A 22,559-nucleotide genomic window follows, 5' to 3' on the forward strand; every position below is an offset into this window, starting at 1 on the left:
ATATTTTTTTAGTTTTCTTTTTCTCTTTTATTTTTCAGTTTTTTCCTTTTTTTTAGTTTTTTTTTCTTTTTTAGTTTTTAGTTTTTTTTAGTTTTTTACCTTTTTTTAGTTTTTTTTAGTTTTTTTAGTTTTTTAGCTTTTTTAGTTTTTTTATTAGTTTTTATTTTTTTGTAGTTTTTGCCTTTTGTTATTTTTTTCAGTTTTTTTTAGTTATTAGATTTTTACCTTTTTTTAGTTTTTTTTAGTTTTTTAGCTTTTTTAGTTTTTTTTTCTTTTTAGTTTTTTTTGTAGTTTTTACCTTTTTTAGTTTTTTTCTTCTTTTGTATTAGTGTGAAATAATTCAGACGTCATATGCGAACAAACATGACGTCACCTGATCCATCCACAGATCCACACACAGACAACTTATTTTTATATATATAGAATTTTTTATATTTATTAATATTTTTTTAGTTTTCTTTTTCTCTTATTTTTCAGTTTTTTCCTTTTTTTAGTTTTTTCTTTTTTAGTTTTTAGTTTTTTTTTGTTTTTTACCTTTTTTTAGTTTTTTTAGTTTTTTAGTTTTTTAGCTTTTTTAGTTTTTTTATTAGTTTTTAGTTTTTTTTTAGTTTTTGCCTTTTTTTAGTTTTTTCAGTTTTTTTTAGTTTTTAGTTTTTTACCTTTTTTTAGTTTTTTTAGTTTTTTAGCTTTTTTAGTTTTTTTTCTTTTTAGTTTTTTTTGTAGTTTTTACCTTTTTTAGTTTTTTTTCTTCTTTTGTATTAGTGTGAAATAATTCAGACGTCATATGCGGACAAACACGACGTCACTCGACAGACAGACAGACAGACATAACCCACAAACAACTTATTTTTATATATATTTATTCATATTTTTTTAGTTTTCTTTTTCTCTTTTATTTTTCAGTTTTTTCCTTTTTTTTAGTTTTTTTCTTTTTTAGTTTTTAGTTTTTTTTAGTTTTTTACCTTTTTTTAGTTTTTTTTAGTTTTTTTAGTTTTTTAGCTTTTTTAGTTTTTTTATTAGTTTTTATTTTTTTGTAGTTTTTGCCTTTTTTTATTTTTTTCAGTTTTTTTTTAGTTATTAGATTTTTACCTTTTTTTAGTTTTTTTTAGTTTTTTAGCTTTTTTATTTTTTTTTTCTTTTTAGTTTGATCCATCCACAGATCCACACACAGACAACTTATTTTTATATATATAGATATATATATATATATATATATATATATATATATATATATATATATATATATATATATATATATATATATATATATATATATATATATATATATATATATATATATATATATGTGTGTGTGTGTAACCGTGAATATCCTAAATCTGGTTAATGTCGACATTCATCGGTGAATGTCCAAATTTCCTCTTTCTCTGCTTGGATTCAATTAACTTTGCGAGTCAGGTTTTTCAGTCTTGTGCAAGCTATGATAGTATAAGTTAAAGGTAGGTTAAGTTAGATTATTTTAGGTTAGATTAGGTTGAATTTGGTTATAAATATCATAAATGGATTGAAAACCTAAGCTAAACCAGCCTAACCAAACTCAATCTAACCTAGCCTGTCATCATCAAACCTTGCATTAAATTGAAAAAGTTGCCTGGCAGCGCGGACTAAATTCAAGGAGAAAAAAAAAGATATTTCGGATATTCACCGGGGAATGTCTACAATACCTTTTTTTCTCTTTAGATTTAGTCAGCGTTGCCAGTAAACTTTTTCAATTTAATGCCAGATTTGATGATGACACGTTAGGTTAGGTTTGGTTCCCAGAAATAGAACTGATCCCCCTGAAACTATGAAAAAATGCTTTATACACGATTGCAGTTTTGCAGAATTATTTCCAGATATTGATTTTTTTATGGATAAAATCCTTAAAATAAAGAAGTATCTAATGAAACTGCAAAAAAAAACAAAAAAACACTTAAATGGGTGTTAATTTAGATTCTATTAGGTTTGTTATCGTGTGTTTTTCTTTCGTCTTATTCAAAGTCACTTGATTATATATAGGAGGGCAGCAGAGAAATGTAAAAAAAATGCACCAACTTGGAATCGAACGAAGGTCACGAGACAAAAATCATGCTGCACACATCCACCATACGCTATGATACAACTACACTATGACCTTTTTTCTTGGTTTCCGAATTTTCTTGTTGTTAACTGCACTCCTTCCCTATTAATAAGCCTTTAAAGGGAAAATTGTCTTAATTTTTGACAAAAACAAAAACCTTTCAGGTTGATTTGGCCTACTTAAACCATGTTTGGTTTACTTAAGCCGTTGGTCTTGCTAAGGAATAAATAAAAAAACAAGTTTTTTTAACTTAAAGTAAGGAGTGACAGTAAAACTTAAAACGAACAGAAATTACTCCGTATATGAAAGGGGCTGTTTGCTCCTCAACGCCTCACTCTTTACACTAACAAACTTATATTTGTCTATGTCTTATATTTGTCTTGAACAGCTTTGGAAAGGACTGCTAAAATCAAACTAAATATTTATATAATTCTATTTATATAATTCTGAAAAATTAGAAAAAATGAGGTATTTTTAACTTACGAAGGAGTGATCGGATCTTAATAAAATTTCATATTTAGAAGGACCTCGTAACTCAGATCTCTCATTTTAAATTCCGACCGGATCCAGTGTCATTGGGGGGGGGGACAAGAAATCTTGGAAAACACTTAAAGCGGAGAGATTAGGATGAAACTTGGTGGGAGGAATAAAAACATGTCCAAGATACGTGACTGACATAACCAGACTGGATCCACCCTCTTTGGTGGAGTTGGGGGGAGGGAGTAATTCGGAAAAATCAGAAAAAATGAGGTATTTGTAACTGATCGGAACTTAATGAAATTTCACATTTAGAAGGACCTCGTAACTCGGATCTCTTACTTTAAATCCCGACTTGATCCAGAGTCATTAGGGGGGTGGGGGTGTTGGGAGGAACTAGAAATCTTGGAAAACACTTAAAGCGGAAAGGTCAGGATAAAACTTGGTGGGAGGAATAAAAATAAGTCCAAGATACGTGACTGATATAACCGGAACGGATCCGCTCTGGATCCGGTGACATATGGGGGAGATGGGGGAAGGGGACCTAAAATATTGGGAAACGCTTAGAGTGGAGGGATCGGGATGACAATTGATGGGGAAAATAATCAAAAGTCTTGGATAAGTGATTGACAAAACCGGAACAGATCCGCTCTATTTGAGGGAGTGGGGCGAGGGTTAATTACGAAAAATTAGGAAAAATAAGGTATTTTAATTTACGAAGGAGTGATCGTATCTTTATGAAATTTCCTATTTAGAAGGACTTCGTAACTCAGATCTCTCATTTTAAATTCCGACCGGATCCAGCGTCATTGGGGGGGGGGACAAGAAATCCTGGAAAACACTTAAAGCGGAGAGATTAGGATGAAACTTGGTGGGAGGAATAAAAACATGTCCAAGATACGTGACTGACATAACCGGACTGGATCCACCCTCTTTGGTGGAGTTGTGGGGGGAGGGAGTAATTCGGAAAAATCAGAAAAAATGAGGTATTTGTAACTGATCAGATCTTAATGAAATTTCATATTTAGAAGGACATCGTAACTCAGATCTCTTACTTTAAATCCCGACCGGAACCAGAGTCATTAAGGGGGGGTTGGGGGGTGGGGGTGGGGTGGAAATCTTGGAAAACGCTTAAAGCGGAGAGATCAGGGTGAAACTTGGTGGGAAGAATAAAAACAAGTCCAAGATACGTGACTGATATAAACGGAACGGATCCGCTCTGGATCCGGTGATGTATGGGGGAGTTGGGGGGGACCTAAAATCTTGCAAAACGCTTGAAGTTTGTTACACATATTAGGAGGTTCATCTCCTCCTAAATACCTCGCTCTTTACACTGAAGTATTTTTTTGTAATTTCAACTATCTATTCTACGACCTTTGTGATTCAGGGGTCATTCTTAAAGAATTGGGATAAAATTTCAGCTTTAGTGTAAAGAGCAAAGTATTGACGAGGGGCGAACCCTCTCATATACGAAATAAAAATATACAAATATAGAAGCTCGTTACGTAAGTTAATTCGTAAGTTACGTATATTTATTACCAAGAAAAACGTTCGTAAAAAATTAAAAGTTCTAGTTGCCTTTTTTAAGTAACCAAAAAATTGGAGGGAAAATAGGCCTCCTACCCCACCCCTTTTTCTCAAAATCGTCCGATCAAAACTATGAGAAAGTCATTTAGCCACAAAAAAATTAATATGCAAATTTGTTTTAATTATTCATGTGCGGAGAACCAAAACCAATCCATATCTTAATTCAAAAACGTTCAGAAATCAAATACAAAAACAGTTTTTTCAACTGAAAGTAAGGAGCGAGATTAAAACTTAAAATGAACAAAAATTACTACGTATATGAAAGGGGCTGTTCCCTCCTTAACGCCTCGCTCTTTACGCTAAAGTTTTTTATTGTTTTAAAAAGTAAAGTTGTGATAAAGGGCCAAACTTTAGTGTAAAAAGCGGGGCGTTTAGGAGGGAACAGCCCCTTTCATTTACGGAGTAATTCTTACCCAGATTTAGTCTTACCCATTAAAAGTTACGAGTTACCTGAGAAAACTTGCCTTATTTTAGAAAATAGGGGAAACACCCTTTAAAAGTTATAGAATCTTAATTAAAATCACACGATCAGTTTTAGCGTATCAGAGAACCCTACTGTATAGAAGTTTCAAGCTCCTATCTACAAAAATGTGGAATTTGTATTTTTGCCAGAAGACAAATCACGGATGCGTGTTAATTTGTTTTTGTTTTTTTTTCCATGGGTGATCGTACCGACCCAGTGGTCCTAGAATTTCGCGACAGGGCTCAAAACGTTTCTAATTAGATGGCTTCTGGCATCAATTCGATCCAAAAATGACATAGCGCTGGCCCTTGCGTCGTCCAGAATAGCCGCAACGTTGCTGCCTGGTGGGAGGACTGTTCATTCTTCTTTGAAATCGCCTCTGAATATGCAATCTACAGAAACTCTCACGAGCAAAATTTCCTAATCACCTGGGATGGGTGAAGCATTGCGGCAATGCAAACTTATTGTTTGGTACGAGTCCACGATGGCGCAAAAAAATCGCTCGAGGCTCTCAAGTGATCATTGCAAGATTTGCGAGGAAATTCTAAACCCTTTGGCAGCACATTAATATTGCTTGCGGGAGATTTCAGGCAAACATTACCTCTAGATCGACACCTGCGAATGAAATTAATGCTTGCCTGAAAATTCTTATTTATGAGCACACGAAAATACATCAAAATTAACTATAAATATGCGTGTCCGATTGCAAAACGATCACTCTGATAAAACATTTTCGAATCAATGGCTGGCAATTGGAAACGGAATGTTCCCAGTTGACTCAATTTCAGGACGTATACAACTGCCTTCTGAATTCTGTAATCTAGTGACGTCAAAAAATTATTTGGTTAACAAGGTATCTCTGAATAGTCTAACCAATTATAAAAATCATAAATGGCTAAGTGAGCGAGCGATTCTGGCAGCCAAGAATAAAGACATCCACGAAATCAACAATATTATTCTGACCAAGATTCGAGACCAGCCAGTCGTTTACAAGTCAGTCGACACAGTTCTGGAACCAAATTTTAGCGGTTAATTATCCATCTGAATTTTCAAATTCCCTGGATCTCCCAGGGTTTCCACCACACGTGCTACAACTAAAAATAGGCGTACCAATAATACTGTTACGAAAAATCAAACCACCAAAGCTTTGCAATGGCACGTGACTTGCCGTAAAAACAACAATGGAAAACGTAATAGAGGCAACAATCTTGAAAGGGCCTTTTGAGGGTGAGGCTGTTCTTATTCCTCGCATTCCCATGATTCCAACGGATCTGCCTTTTCAATTTAAAAGATTGCAATTCCCAATTCGATTAGGATTTGCAATCCCCATTAACAAAGCTCAAGGGTAATCATTAGAAAAAGCGGTATAGATCTTAATACCGGTTGTTTTTCCCATGCACCCTTATATGTTGCATGTTCTAGAGTCGGTAAACCGGATAATCTATTTATATGCACAGACAATGGGACTGAGAAGAATGTTGTAAATATCCACAAGTCTTAAGCAGTTGAAAATTAGCACCTTGCATACGTGTTGCTTTAGGGGGGAGGGGTAGGCTTGCGACTCAGAGATAAATTACCAAAAGAAAGCGTGTCGATGTATTACAAGAGCAAAGCGAAACCTGGCTTGCGGCTGAAAGAGAAAGTAAAAAAAGAAAGCGTGTCGAGAAATTACCACAATATACCAGAGGAATTACCAGTTGTATATCCGCAAGTTTTACGAAGTTAAAAATTAGCACCTTGCACATGTGTTGCTGGGGTACGTTCCGAAAAAAAACTAAAAAATAAAGAAGAAAAATAAAATACAAAAAAAAAGAAGATAAAACTAAAAATAAAAACTAAAAAAGGTACAGACTAATAAGGTAAGAATAATAAGAAAAAAAACTAAAAAAACTAAAAAAAGAAAAAACTAAAAAAGAAAAATAATAATAAAAAAAAATTTAAACTAAAAAACAAGGGATTACAAGAATTCAAAAACCTTAAATAAGAAAACCAAAACTTTGAAGCTTAGTAGATATAATTGTTAGAAATTGGACTTGCTTTAATAATCAACTATCTTTGAAAAAACTGCAATAGAACACAAGGAACAATGAGAATCCACATATAGAAGCCTGCCACGTGCCGTGCTGGGGCCCGGCGGCGACCCAGCTAGTATGAAGATATGAAGCTTAGTAGATGTAATTGTTAGAAATTGGACTTGCTTTAATAATCAACTATCTTTGAAAAAACTGCAATAGAACACAAGGGACAATGAGAATCCACATATAGAAGCCTGCCACGTGCCGTGCTGGGGCTCGGCGGCGACCCAGCTAGTATATTATAAATATGTATGATTTTGCTCTTGTATTTAGTGAAGTCATCAGACCTGGTTTATTTCGCTTACCACCTTTGTACCGCATTAAGCCAGTAAAAAGAAGTGGGCCTATCCATAAATTAACTCTAGTGAGGAAGGCTAGGAGGCTAAGATGAAAAAAGTTGTTATGGACGGAATTCTCTTACCTTCCTTTGTTTTTTTTTCAACTATGTTGGGATTGGCAGTCTTCCAGCCAAGGTTAATAATTTCTTAGACCAAAGTGCCCTCCTTTTAATACATTAATTTTGAAAAAAAAACTGCCTAAAAAGAAGTTTCCTACAGAAAAGTAAAGGCCATATTAAACTTAATATCAGAAGAAATAGAAACCTACAATAACTCAAATTCAAAACAAACAGAAATTACTATTAAAGAATATATGAAACCCAAAATGAACAGAAATTGAATAAACAATCATAGCAGAAAAACATTCAACAGGTACTAACATAAATTAATAAATAATTCTCAAAACGAGTAAAGCTTGATATGCAAATGTTGCATATGCAAATCAAGCTTAAAACGGACAAAAATATTTGCTATTGAGGAAAAATGAAACCAAAATGAACAGAAAATCAATAAACAGTCATAGCAAACAAACAAACAATAGTTACTAATATAAATGAGTAAATAAATCTTAAAACGAGTGAAACTTAAATTGAATATGCAAATCCAGCTTGAAACGAACAAAAATCTCTACAAAGAAGAGTTTGGGTTTTGCCTCCTTCTTTCACTGTAAAAGTCTAAAACTTACTGCGACATTGGCGCTTTACTGAAAACTACATGTGTCTTGAACAGTCTTAAAAAGTACAATTAAAATCAAACTGAATGTTTGATGAATTGTTGAAAGATCATCAGTTCAAGATTTTATTTCACTGTAATTTTATTGTCATTTTCAATGCTGCAATAACAGGAAAAGAAAATATCTATATATATATATACATATATATACATATATATATATATATATATATATATATATATATATATATATATATATATATATATATATATATATATATATATATATATATATATATATATATATATATAAGTTGTTTGTGTACTGACGTCATTTTTGTCGACTGTCGACTGACGTCATATTTGTTTGTCGACTGACGTCAAAGTTTGTCAACTGTATATGACGTCATTAAGAAGAAACAGCCGAGGAAGCTGCTCAGAGAGCTAGTGCCAAAAGGCTTGCGGCTAATAGAGAAAGTAAGAAAAGAAAGCGTGCCGAGGAATTTTATTTAATTTTTATTTTGGCCCTCCGCACATGAATAATTAAAATGAAATTTGCATATTTTTTTTGGCTAAATGGCTCTCTCTTGGTTTTATCGGACGATTTTGAGAAAAATGAGGTGGGGGACGAGACCTAGTTGCCCTCCAATCGTTTGGTCACTTAAAAAGGTAGCTAGAACTTATAATTTCTTACGAACGCTTTTATTAGTCAAAAATACACGTAACTTACGAGTTAACTTACGTAACAAACTTTTATATTCGTATACCATTATTACGTGTATCAGGGGGGTTTCCTCCCTTGTTAATACCTCACTCTTTACACAATAGCTTAAATTTTATCCCAATTCTTTAAGTATGACCCCTGAATCACAAAGGCCGCAGAATAAATAGTTGAAATTACTAAAAATACTTTAGCGTAAAGACCGAGGTATTTAAGAGGAGGTGAACCCCTTATATGCTTAATAATTTCTGTTCGTTTTAAGTTTTAATTTTTCTCCTCACTTTCAATTGAAAAAACTTTTTCATATTTATTTTTTCATTGTTTTTTGTTTTAATTAATATTAGAAAATCCCGTGTTCCCTTCATGGACATTTTCTTCCCCCATGAGAAATTCTTCCATGGACCGATCCTCCAACGTAAGCCCCTCCCATCAACCCCCCCCCCCCTCAACCAAAAAAATCCCCCTGAAAATGTCTGTACACTTCCCAATAACCATTAGGCCTACTATGTGTAAACAATGGTTAAACTTTGTAACTCGTGGCCCCTTTTCCGAGGACTGTGAGGGAGTAAGTTGTCCCCAAAGACATAGCTATTAGGTTTTTCGACTATGTTGAACAAAATGGCTATCTCGAAATTTTGATCCGTGGATTTTGGGAAAAAATGAGCGTGGGCGGGGGCCTAGGTGCCCTTCAATTTTTTTGGTCACTTGAAAAGGGCACTAGAACCGACAGTCTAGGAACACTGGGTCGGTACGATCACCCCTGGGGAAAAGAAAAAAATAAACACGCACCCAAGATCGGTTTTCTAGCAAAAATACGAAATTTATATTTTTGTAGATAGGAGCTTCAAACTTCTACAGTGGGGTTTTATGATACGCTGAATACAACGATGTGATTTTCGTTAAGATTCTATGATTTTTAGGGAGTGTTTCGCCCTATTTTCCAAGATAAGGCAAATTTTCTTAGGCTCGTAACTTTTGATGGTAAAGACTAAATTCAATAAAACTTATGTATTTAAAATCAGCATAAATCTGATTTTGTTTGATGTATCTATTAGCGTCAAAATTCCGTTTTTAGAGTTTTGTTAGAGTTAGATCAAAAGACAAGCACAACACCATCGGCGCTCGACAAAGACAGAAAGGATTTCATAAAATGAACTTTTTTTGTTTTGAAATAGATCTGAGGACAAAGGGACATAGGCCTCAAAGATAAGTTCCCACTATCTTCCTCTCTCCAGCCTTTCCATCACTGTCGTTGCATAGTGGAGTCGTTGAGAGCGGGGGAGTTGCTACCCTCCAATAATTTGGAAAAAAAACTATACTTTATTAAGTAAGTTTGAAACTGTTGCTTGTTTAAGGTGTTAAGTTTTGATCTTCACTTTAAACAGATAATTTTTTCTTAATTAGTTCTTGCTTGTTTTTAACATTAAAAAAAACAAGAAAAATAGGGATCCATTACACTTCATAATATATCCCACATTAATATTTTTCCAAATACACTATCTTTGAAGCCTTATCACCAACTAAAAATTTGAGCCTAGTTAATATCAAAGTTGAAAAATGTTATACGCTTCGTGTTTCATCACATTTACTTTTGTCAATTTTTTCCCTTGATATTTAATGTGCTTTTACTTCCTAAAATCTATCAGTTCAAGATTAGATTCTCTTGTTTTAAAACTTCCAAAAATGGAAATGAATGCACCCTATTCTTCTAAAAATAGGACAGAAATAGCGTCATTCAAGAATAAAAAGATAGACTTACAGTGAATAAAATTTCGTCAATGGAAAAGAAATCATTGAAGAAGAAAATAAGACTTAGTAAATTTTATAATGATATTCGCACTATAACTAGACACGTCAAATCGGTTGCAGTTTGTTCAAGGATTGGTAGAGGGGGATCCACTCTATGAATCATTTGATTGTTTTAATTCTTATTTTCAGATTTAATTGAAATTTCGTGTTTCTTATTTGTCACTGAAATGTCTAATTAGCGCTCATAACGTCCTACTCCTTACGTTTCAGACTCACCTTCTAAGCCATAAATGAAAATCTGCCTATATGCATAAAACCATGCTGACTTCTTGCTATTTTCGTTTTTATAAATATTTCCTTTAGCCAGCTCCAAAAAAAGAATTGCCATAAATGTGCTAGGAATTTTGACTGAAATTAGTCGCATTTCATGCAACGCCAGCATTATTTCTGTGACATCTCTGCATTATCTCTGCATCAGCATGCTGCCGAGAAATCTCTGATGAGAGTACATTAAAGTAAATTTAAACAAAATATGTATATTTTTCTCACAATTTGAAATGTTTGTGTGCACGTATAAGCGGTACCAGTATATTATCTTTTTCTATTGTTATCAGTTTTATCACGCAGATCTAGGAGAGTTTGCTTGTGATGGGAATTATATACATAAAAACGATGTCTATTATAACCCCCCTACGGAAACTTAGGCCCCCCATACCCTGATTTACAGAAGAAAACTTTTGTGTAATTTTTATAAAATTTGGTTTTTTAAACAAAGATACAAAGGGAAGGTGATTTTCAAATTCTATGGGTCAATTTTCCATTTCAATTGGCATCCCTGTCAATTTTTAATTCAATTAAGATTTCTGCCACAATAATGCCAAGAATTGTTGACATTTTCTGATGTTCTTTGTCAAACAATGCCCGACGGTTAAGTTAATAACTTTATTTTTCGAATACTTTCAAATTGAAATACGGTCGCTATTTCAAATGTGGGGAATATGCCACAATATATTGTTATATAATATGTGGTAATAGTTCGACTTATCTCCTGTATTATTACTAAGACAGCACTATTGTTCTGCCTATGATTTTTATTTCAGCTTTATGTGGCCCGCTGATGTCAATGGTGTTTATTAATATAAATCAGGGAACCCCTAAACAAATCAATTTAGTAAAAGATTATAAATTATATTTAAAGAAATCAAGTATATTAAAAGTTTAGGATAACAAATTAAATCTGTTAGAGTAACAATCCATTCAAAATTACGAGCAAATGAATAACGTGATACCCGAGGCTATTTGTATAGAACTTGGTTCAATTATGCGTTTGAGCGTCCTGTGCTGAGCGTGAGGTTGTGGGAACTCGAGGTGGGATATGTACTGCAGTATTAGTGGCGAATCAGGCTGAAAAAAGCAGAGCGTATACGACATTCACCTTTGCCCACCCGAAAGCTTGTTTAAGCTATACAACTGCCATCTGCAGCAGCTTATTGCTGACAATTTTAGTAAAAGCCAAGCACTAGCACTTATATTTATGATTGTTTAATGTATGTTAGTTTTTTCAATGTATTGCATAAGATTTTTAAATTCACCAATTAGCGTGTTTGTTAAATTCTTTCTTTTCTTCACTACTGCTTGAATAGCACCTACTTCAATAGCTACCTCCCTTACCCCACCCCCTAGGAAAATACTGGAGTTACGCCCATGGTGGTGCACCTCGGAGCCCGAATAGTTCTCTTTCACGTGAGAACTTCAGTGAGATATTCGAAAAAATTCTATTTGAAGTTGTTTTTTTCCTATTTTGAAAAGTAGTTAAATTAGGCTAAAGAAACTTTGAGAGGTAAAACCATAGTCTTGAAAGATATTTTCTAGTTCTTAACTGCACTTCTTCCCTATTAGTAAGGCTTTAAAGTGAAAACTGTCTTATTTTCGAAACAATTGATGTATGTCAACTTGGCCGTGCTTTACTTACAAAGTTGGTCCTAGTAAGGATGTTCCTACAATTTGAGCAAGGGATTATAAACCGAATTTGAGCTTTTGTTATGCAGAGACATGTTATCTTATGATGTTCTACAAGTATATGTTGAGAAAGTTGAAGTATGTGACTGAAATATCTTTTTCGGCACATATTTGAGAAGTAGATTCCATTCCTAAGGGTTTCATTCATCTTAGCAAACATTCCCAGAGGTCAATAAAAATCAATATTCTAGTAGGGAGATGTTAAGCATTTGGACACCATCCAAGAAATAGAACGAATCCCCCTGAAACTATGAAATACTGCATTATATATAATTGCGTTTTTGCACAATTCTTACCAAATATTGATTATTATTTTGGATAAAATTCCTAAAGCATTAAACACTGCATACTCAAGTTAAACTCTGAGGAAGAAAAAATTGCCAACTTCCTTTATGACCACTTCATTAAACTTCCTTAAGTATAAAACCATGCATCCTTATTTTTTACACAAATTTCACTTCGAGTGTTACTTTTTGTCTTGAATAAAATTTCAAAAACACAATAAGCTGCATTTTTAGTCCAATATATGTTAAATATATACATAAGTATTATACGTTACATATATATACATATATATATATATATATATATATATATATATATATATATATATATATATATATATATATATATATATATATATATATATATATATATATATATATATATATATATATATATATATATATATATATATATATATATATATATATATATATATATATATATATATATATATATATATATATATAACGTATAATACTTATGTATATATTTAACATATATTGGACTAAAAATGCAGCTTATTGTGTTTTTGAAATTTTATTCAAGACAAAAAGTACCCCTCAAAAACGGTCCATTTTGGACCGTTTGCTCAGTGCTGCAATTTACGAATATTGCCTATTGCAAGAAATTCTGTCTGTGAAACAATTCTGTCTGTGAAATAATTCTAAGGCTCTTATGCTTCTAGTATAAGGTTAAATAAGTAGAAAACCCATAAACATTCTCCTGTAAGATCGAAATGAATAGATGTGGGCCAAAATGGACCGTTTTGAGGGGTCCTATGTATATATATATATATATATATATATATATATATATATATATATATATATATATATATATATATATATATATAAAAAAAAGGCAAAAACTACAAAAAAACTAAAAACTAATAAAAAAAATAAAAAAGCTAAAAAACTAAAAAAACTAAAAAAACTAAAAAAAGGTAAAAAACTAAAAAAACTAAAAACTAAAAAAAACTAAAAAAAAGGAAAAACTGAAAAATAAGCTAAAATAAAGGTAAAAACCAATAAAAAACTAAAAAAAAAAACTGAAAAAACTAAAAAAAAGGCAAAAACTACAAAAAAAAACTGAAAACTAATAAAAAAAGTAAAAAAGCTAAAAAACTAAAAAAACTAAAAAAACTAAAAAAAGGTAAAAAACTAAAAAAAAATAAAAAATAAAAAAAAAATAAAAAAAAGGAAAAAACTGAAAAATAAGCTAAAATAAAGGTAAAAACCAATAAAAAACTAAAAAGAAAAAAAGAAAAAACTAAAAAAAATTTTCATCTAAAAAACTAAAAAAAACTAAAAAAGGTGAAAACTAAAAGAACTAAAAAAGAAAAAAATAAATGACGACACTCAAAGAGAAAGCGACCAGGACAAAAGGAATGTTCGATTAGCAATCAACAAAGCACCGGGACACAGGGAGTATAAATGACGACCAGGACATAAGTAAAAAAAAAAAACTAACAAAACTAAAAAGAAGGTAAAAACTACAAAAAAACTAAAAAGAAAAAAACTAAAAAAAGGCAAAAACTACAAAAAAACTAAAAACTAATAAAAAAGCTAAAAAACTAAAAAAACTAAAAAAAGGCAAAAACTACAAAAAAACTAAAAACTAATAAAAAAAATAAAAAAGCTAAAAAACTAAAAAAACTAAAAAAACTAAAAAAAGGTAAAAAGCTAAAAAAACTAAAAACTAAAAAAAAAACTAAAAAAAAGGAAAAAACTGAAAAATAAGCTAAAATAAAGGTAAAAACCAATAAAAAACTAAAAAAAAAACTGAAAAAACTAAAAAAAGGCAAAAACTACAAAAAAAAACTAAAAAATAATAAAAAAAGTAAAAAAGCTAAAAAACTAAAAAAACTAAAAAAACTAAAAAAACTAAAAAAAGGTAAAAAACTAAAAAAAATAAAAAATAAAAAAAAACTAAAAAAAAGGAAAAAACTGAAAAATAAGCTAAAATAAAGGTAAAAACCAATAAAAAACTAAAAAGAAAAAAAGGAAAAAACTAAAAAAAACTAAAAAAGGTAAAAACTAAAAGAACTAAAAAAGAAAAAAATAAATGACGACACTCAAAGAGAAAGCGACCAGGACAAAAGGAATGTTCGATTAGCAATCAACAAAGCACCGGGACACAGGGAGTATAAATGACGACCAGGACATAAGTAATAAAAAAAACTAACAAAACTAAAAAGAAGGTAAAAACTACAAAAAAAAGAAAAAAAAACTAAAAACTAATAAAAAAACTAAAAAATCTAAAAATCTAAATAAACTAAAAAAGAAAAAAAGGAAAAAAATAAAGGAGAAAAACAAAATTAAAAAACGAATGTATATACAGACCGGTACACCGGGATACAAATGACGACCGGGACACAGGGAATATAAATGACGACCGGGACACAGGGACACAACTACAACGGGGACACCGGGGGAAACAGGGGGATATAAATGACGACCGGGACACCGGGACAGGGAATGGTCGATTAGCAATCACCATCAACAAAGCTCAAGGGCAATCATTAGAATCATGAGGTATAGATCTGAATACAGATTGTTTTCCCATGGACCATTATATGTTGCATGTTCAAGAGTCGGTAAACCTGACAATCTATTTATATGCAAAGACAATGGGACAGCAAAGAATGTTGTATATTCGCAAGTTTTACGTAGTTAAAACCATATATATATATATATATATATATATATATATATATATATATATATATATATATATATATATATATATATATATATATATATATATATATATATATATATATATATATATATATATATATATATATATATATATATATATATATATATATCTATATTCACAGGTGGGACATAGGGACACAACTACAATGGCGCGTAACTATTATGGCGCGTAACGACTTACGCGCGCGGGGGGGCTTGGGGGGGGGCGCGAAGCGCCCCCACCAACTAGGTGTTGGGGTGGCGCGAAGCGCCACCCCAACAGCTAGTATATTATATATATATATATATATATATATATATATATATATATATATATATACGTGTGAAGCGAAAATAAATATGCATATGGGCTGAATGTGGGCAGTTAGTTCAACGTTTGATTTAGAAGTAATATTGGTGTAGAAGTAATTGTGTTTTCAATTTTCCCTAATGGATTATTTCCAGGCATCTTTGTTTCGAGAAAAGCAAATCTCACCCTGAAAAGAACATTGTGATTCCATTATCTTCCATATTTCAACTCGAGAAAGGTAATCAGTATCCTTGGATTCCTGGAGGAGGGATGGTCATTGAAATTTCAACAAAGGAACCAAATAAAGTAAGAAACTTGATCGGTGAATATGTGGCAAGTGGGATTGATAACGAAACGGTTACGCAACAACAAACTGTCAGAATATAACGTAGTAGTTTAGCGTTATCTTACTCTTATGTCAAATGAAGCATTAGCTAAATTAAAAAGTCACTCAGTCTAACAGAGGCTTTTGGTTACTGATTAAAGTATCTTGCTTACTTTCATACCAAAGTGGGGCTTAGCAAATTCAGGGTTATACAAAAAAGGATTAATGATATTTTACAATTCACGGTTCAATAACTATTTCAAGTGTAACGTAATTTGATTTTCCTGAATATAAGAAACAACAAAGTGTTTTGGCTATTAGTTTTAGGAAACCAAACTTTGCCCAGTGAAAAGAAAGATAGTTTTATTTAATATTTTTCATAAAACACCTTAACTTCATTTTGTTTTATTCAATATGGGAAGTAAAACCATTACGGCATTGGCGTCCGGGTATTTTAATGATCATTCTTATGAAATAATCTTTTTCCAAAATGAATTAAGTCCATAAAGAGATTTTCCTAAGGTTGTGACCTATCTAAATTGTTTGTTTGTTTTTTTTCAATCCAGAAAACGAACGATCTTACAATAACGAGCAATGTCTTTCTCTAAAAGCTCGGAATCAACTCATTTGTCGGCAAAACAAATTGCGTCTTGAAAATCCTTCTACTCTCAAGGCCCTCCACCTTCAGGGGGTTTCTAGTTTCAGTCAACAGACGATTTATGAAAATATTAGGGGGCTAAGAGAAAGAAAAAAAAATCCCAAAATTGTGGCCTATCTAGATCATTCTTTTGCAACAGAAAATGTTTGTATGCCTTTTTCAGAAAAATCATAGTGCCGTCTCTGAGAAAAAATATGAAGATAAATATACATATTTAAAATTATTGCTCCTTTAATAATATAAGATTAAATCTTAATATGTTCATATACTTAATAAAAGTGGGTATAAAAGCGAAAAAGTGAACTGTTCTAAAAGTGAACGCTTGTTGCTGACTAATGTACGACAGAGAGTTAAGCTGGTTCTTTTTTAGCTATATAATAGGACATTTTGAGAACTTCGAAAGCAGCATTCTTTTTCTGAAATTCAAAAAATAAAACGGTACTTATCGGTTATATAATAGACACTCGGGAAGTGAAGTTCGATTAATGCTAATGAAATGAAATAAAATATGATGAATTTATAATAGTTTAGAAACAAATTTGGGCTATATATTGGCACACTAGGGGCCGGGGGGATGGGGGTAAAGCATAGCATATATTATATGCGTAAACTAACCATTGCTATAGTTTCTTGTGTCGAAATTTTATAGTGTCTATTATATAACCGATAAGTAACAAACAAAATATAAAACAGGATTAATTATGATCTGGCAGCAGTATAGCAATAAGCAGAATTGCTACTGAACATAATATTATGCTTTAAGGATACCCCAAATGTTCAAGCACGCCTGAATTTAAGTTGATTGCTGGTGCCATTTCTATAGTAGCCATGTTTATACATTCTAATAGACATTCATATAGTTTATAATGTCTACATTCTAAGCTATGAGTCTAAGAATACTTCAATAATTTCAATATAACGAAAACTTTGCTTTATGTAAATAGTTATCGAGTTACAATTTTATGAAAAAAAAAATAGGCCTAAATGAAACACTTCTATGCACTATTATTTTTCAACCGCACTTTTTGAAACCATAATTATTCTCAAGTAAACTTAAATTGCCAATGAATTCTCGAACAAACGGATTGTAAAGTTTGGCAAATACGAAAAGAAAACGAAAGGATAATCTATGTCGAAGTTGCAAAAAAAGCGAATTTTTTCATCCTTTAACAGAAACAATTCTCCTAGACTGGCACTCCCATGCCCAAGGACGTATGCTGTTTGTACGATAACTGGTGATCTACAGAGGGTATGACTTATAAAACGGATTCAGCGATAAAAAAAACAATGATTCCTCTAATTAATTTCAACAACACTTTCACGTTACTGCCATCTATTTCTGTCACTTAATACGAACAGCAGTAGGTTTTCCTTTTTTCTTTCTCTGTCTCTTTGTTTTAGCTTTAGATACAATAAGGTAGATAAAAAAACTGGAAATATAATGCTTGCAGTTTTTTGCAGTAAAACAATAAAATATGACAAGCATGTAACCCTAAACTACTCGTCTTCCACAAGATGCGAAAGATCCATAGACTCTCAAGGAAAAACTCCCTAGCAGATATGGTTTTTAATATATTTGTAAGTCAACTGTTTTCCAACAACTAAAACACAGATAGCTATTTTTTTTCTCTTTTTCATAAGAAAGTATTCGCTATCATTAGCAAAAAAAGGATAAAGCAAAGCATTAAAACGAAAAATATTGCCCTTTCAATAGGGCTAAAGAGGCTATCTCAAGAACAGCTGAACTGATCAAATTCAATATTTCATAAATGTGTTCCTTCTGTCACGGGGACTTGGAATGTACACCTTATTCCCCAATTGAAGGGCGAACATAAGGATTTCCAGAATAATGTTTGTGACCTTCAGTTTGATCACTGTTTTTCGCAAGAAAATTAAGCTTATCTCACTTTTGTAAGCTCATTTTTGTATATATGGAATGAATTTCTGCTCGAAAAAATGCAACGTCAGTCAATAACACCTGTTAGAATGAAAATATAAACGAAGCATTTTGGTTTGAGAGTAGAAAAAACCCTTAGCAATTGATAAAGCTTTCACAGCATCTCATTAAATTGCTCTTTAGCGTGGATAGAAACTATGTTCCTAAGTGAAGAAAATCTTCACGACAAAAACAGATCATTGGATACAATACCTTAGGAAGTGTGAAAAGGATCCACGGCCTGAGAGAAAAAAGAAAGAAAGAAAATGGAGCATTAATCCAATTTTCGATCTTATTTTCCGCCAGAGCACTGTTTTGAACAATGTTCTTTGCTCTCCAAGAGTGCCCATAGGAGAGGACAAGGGGCAAATAAAACGCCTTGAGACCATTATGCTCTGGGAAATATATACACTCCTGTTCCTCTATAGGAAAAAAAACAAACAAACACATCCATTAAGGTCCATGTTGTTGTTCATCTTGACCACTTGATTTTTCTATTCTTTCATTGTTCAGTCACCAAACCTTCAAAAAACTATTTTCAATTTTTACAAATTATAAATGCTTGTTTCCTTGCCATCACATGCATTAAAAATATAAGAAGAATAAAAGTATAAAGACAGAGAATATAAAGCCAGGACAAATTACCTTGTCTTTTCTTAGATAATGTTCCCTTTTTCTCAAAGTACTTTTCAAAAATAAAACCCGAAAAAAGGGGATAAAGATTAATATTATTGAATTCCTTTTCATACAACTTTTCGTTGCTTTTATCTCGTTTTCCATGAATTATTTCTCTCCTTACGTCACTTACTTTTAAGCCCTTTGAGAGCAACATACATTCTTAGCACAATACTTTCAGCTAAAAATTAACCATCTAGAAATACCATCTCAAGTGCAGTTGAAACGTTTTGAAGATCCAATAAATGCATGGAGAAAATCGAGTTGCTCCCTCCCTTACGCAAAGAATAGAGCATAAAGAAAACATAAAGCTTAGACATCAATTCGTGCATGCTGCGTAGTATACCGAGGCAAGATTACAGGATGTTTCACAACCTAAACGATTAGATTACGTGACTTCTAGCTCATGTGCCATGACTTTGTCTTTTGGCATATATTGAGCAAATTCAACTCGAAGTTATAGAGCTTAAAGTCTTTGAGTGTCGATGCACCTGTATATAACTTCAGTTCCGCTGATAGTGGTAGATGTATGTGAATTCAAGTGAGAATTCGTATTACGCGCTTCGAATTTCCCAGTTATTTCTTCTTCGCCTCGGTTTTTGCATTTGTCAGAAACCAATGAGAAGAAAGTATTGGCAGAAATTGTTAGATAATCAAAACAAGCAAAATTTTTGTATCCTTGCATTAATAATGTTATTTCCATAACAAAATTTTCAAGAATTTCCTAAAAAATTTGGCTGAAATTCTATTGGCCATTGCAATTTTAAAGGTATCCACATGAAAAGGAAAGCCTAAAATTATGATCAAATAGCTGAATTAACATTTCAAACAAAATGCTGATTTAAATATAACATAGTTGCAAACAACAATCGTTTATACCCTCTCCTGGAAAAATTTCGCCTATCCGAGCACATTCCACCAGAAAAATTTTCTGCGCGTACTAAGGTCGTATCCAAGAGGGGGTTTTTTATGGGGGTTTTAACACTCCAAAGTTTCATCCTACTCGTAAAATAGAAAAATGATTGTAAACAATTTTTCTGTTTTTTTAAGCTTTGTTCTGTAAACTCCACCTCTCACCCCCTAAAAAAATTCTGGGTATATTTTTTTATTGACGAGCAAGTGTCAAGCTTACTCCTCGATCAAAAATTTATTTAATTATTTTCAGGTACTGACATTCGGTGGCATTTCAAATCGAGATGAAGTCTACCAAGAACTCGAAAAAGCTACATCCAAGAGTGGTGAAATACCTGGAACCAATGTCGGTAAAGATCAAGGTCACACAGTAAAAGTGACAAAGAAGACTATTTAATATCCTCAATTTTATAGACAGTTTTAGAATAAAAAAACAAATTTAGCTACATTTAATTAAAAGACTACTTGTCTAAGGAAAAAGTGCATAAGCCTAATCATAATTTAAATGTTCTTCATAGCATCTATATACTGCAAAGTCACTTTATGATTTGGGTTTGCGACACAGGAGGACACTAGTCCATTAAAACCACTTACTTATGCTTGTGCCAGCTGGCTGGCAGAGGAGGGAGGTCATTAACCTTTTCTATAAGAATCTGTCTCCAGACCTACTAACAGTAAAAAGTTGTCTCTTTCACTCAGTGAATGATGGATCAAAACCGCATAGTATTATTGCAGCAAAACTAGGTAGCAGCGTAAGAGATGATCAAACCATCGCAGTTTGACTGAAAAAAAAAAACAACCGATCATGGCTGAGGCCAAATCACATGGCTTTGAATGAAGGAAATTAGGATTAAAGATACGCAATTCCAATTGATCAGTAACTGATCGGGAAGATTTCGCACAAAATTTTAAACAACATTTTAGATTAAGCGAGAGTACTGGCTTTATACTCAATAGAATATTTTCGATGGAAATATGAATCACCAGGAAGTTCACACAAAGCGGAAGGCATAACTTTGGAATACTATCATAGTAATTATTATTTCAGGGACATTCATGTTATGGCGAAATGAAAAAAAATACTTGCTCTTTAAACTAAAGGTCTACGATTCGCTTGACAGAATTAGTACCAGTTACATAAAGGTAGGGTTTGTAGCATCAGTAAAACTCTTGGAAGGTCCAATTTCAATTGGTATTAAGTTAATCAAGTTTTTTGTTGCGGTCGTTCTTTACTTTCATTTCAAATACTATGTTCAAGGCGATAACAAAAATAAGGCTTATCCCACGATCACCTACATTTTACATTTAAATTTTTTATAACAGCACGTTGAGAAAAGGGGTTATTATATCTAATTATATCTAATATAATTATATCTAAAAAAACTTATCTTAGATATAATTACAGCGCTTATGTATTACAGTCCGTTCACTAAATGACAAGGTTCTTCCGATTTTATTACTGATTTGCGTCGACACATTGCGGTTCTAATATTCCCTCGGTTCTACATAACATCCTTTGCGGTTAAGACAACCATCATGACTGCTGAAGAGCAGTGATTCCACTATGAATTTCTAAGGCCTGTGAACAAGGCCGTAGCCAGAGTTCCTGCTCGGGGGATGGGGGTACCAAAATTTTGTTAAAATGTATGAACAATTAGTTTATATGCATTTGTTATGTTTTTTTCTTTTTTGCATCTTTTAAATCATATATCTTCCTAACCTTAGTAAAATCATTCTTCGTAGTTGATGTGTGACTTAACAAAATTTAAAATTCTGCAAGATCTTTTTGTTTTCTCTGTATAGTAAATGAAGATTCGGTGAATGAAAATATAGTTCTTGTTTGAATAAAACGACGCGAAATATATTACTGCAATGAAGATACGACAGAAAAAGGGGAGAACCTTGAACAAATTGCAGCAAAATGGTTTTTTTAGCATTTGATAGACAAAAACACGCTTATTAGGTTATCCAAGATAGGCATCGCTGCTCCTAGGCAAAATGAGTCAAATTTGCCCTTAAAGTGCCGATGAGAGGGGAAAAGGCTCAAAGTTCATTACACAATAACACATTGGAAAAGATGTCTTCTATAGGGTTAACGGGGTCGTAGCATGAGGAAATGGAATTAAAAATGGTCCATCACCAGTATAATAGTGATATTTTCAGAAATTCCAGTGGTTATCTCCAAAAATCAATGACATGTCCTATTTTAGCGAGTAAGCTATCCTTTCTAAAGTTTTCTTGGTCTTGGATAACAAAAAAAAAGATAAATTGACAACAGATTGACACAAATTGACACCTATGCTATTGAGTGGCAAAAGCAAAAACTGGAAATCGTAATAATTAAAAAAAAACGTCTTCTCTGTGAGTACCAGGATTGGTAACAGGTATCAGATTTTTTTGCCATACTTGTAAAGTCTGCCCTCAAAGTGCGAGGTGGAGGGTGGAAAACTATAAATAATAAGAATTTGTCGGAAGAAATAATAATTATGGTGCTATTGGTGGCGTACAAAAAAATAAATAAAGAATAAAAAAAATAATGTTCTATCAGTATCAACTGAACTCAGTAATTGGTTCCTGACCT

General features: G+C 32.2%; 1 protein-coding gene across 2 annotated transcripts in view; it reads left to right on the plus strand.

The window, feature by feature from the left end:
- The window catches only part of LOC136026396 (GRAM domain-containing protein 4-like), a 107,000-nt gene extending 86,576 nt beyond the window's left edge, over positions 1-20,424 (plus strand). Inside the window, exons 8-9 of one of the 2 annotated variants that reach the window (XM_065702950.1) lie at positions 15,628-15,778; positions 20,232-20,424. In XM_065702950.1, the coding sequence (XP_065559022.1) occupies positions 15,628-15,778; positions 20,232-20,375 (295 nt within the window). In that variant the 3' untranslated portion in view covers positions 20,376-20,424. The remainder of the gene's footprint in view (positions 1-15,627; positions 15,779-20,231) is intronic. The other variant, XM_065702951.1, reaches the window with a different exon arrangement.
- Positions 20,425-22,559: the final 2,135 nt, after the last annotated feature.

This window comes from Artemia franciscana, chromosome 4 (assembly GCF_032884065.1).
Source record: "Artemia franciscana chromosome 4, ASM3288406v1, whole genome shotgun sequence".
Classification (NCBI taxonomy): domain Eukaryota; kingdom Metazoa; phylum Arthropoda; class Branchiopoda; order Anostraca; family Artemiidae; genus Artemia; species Artemia franciscana.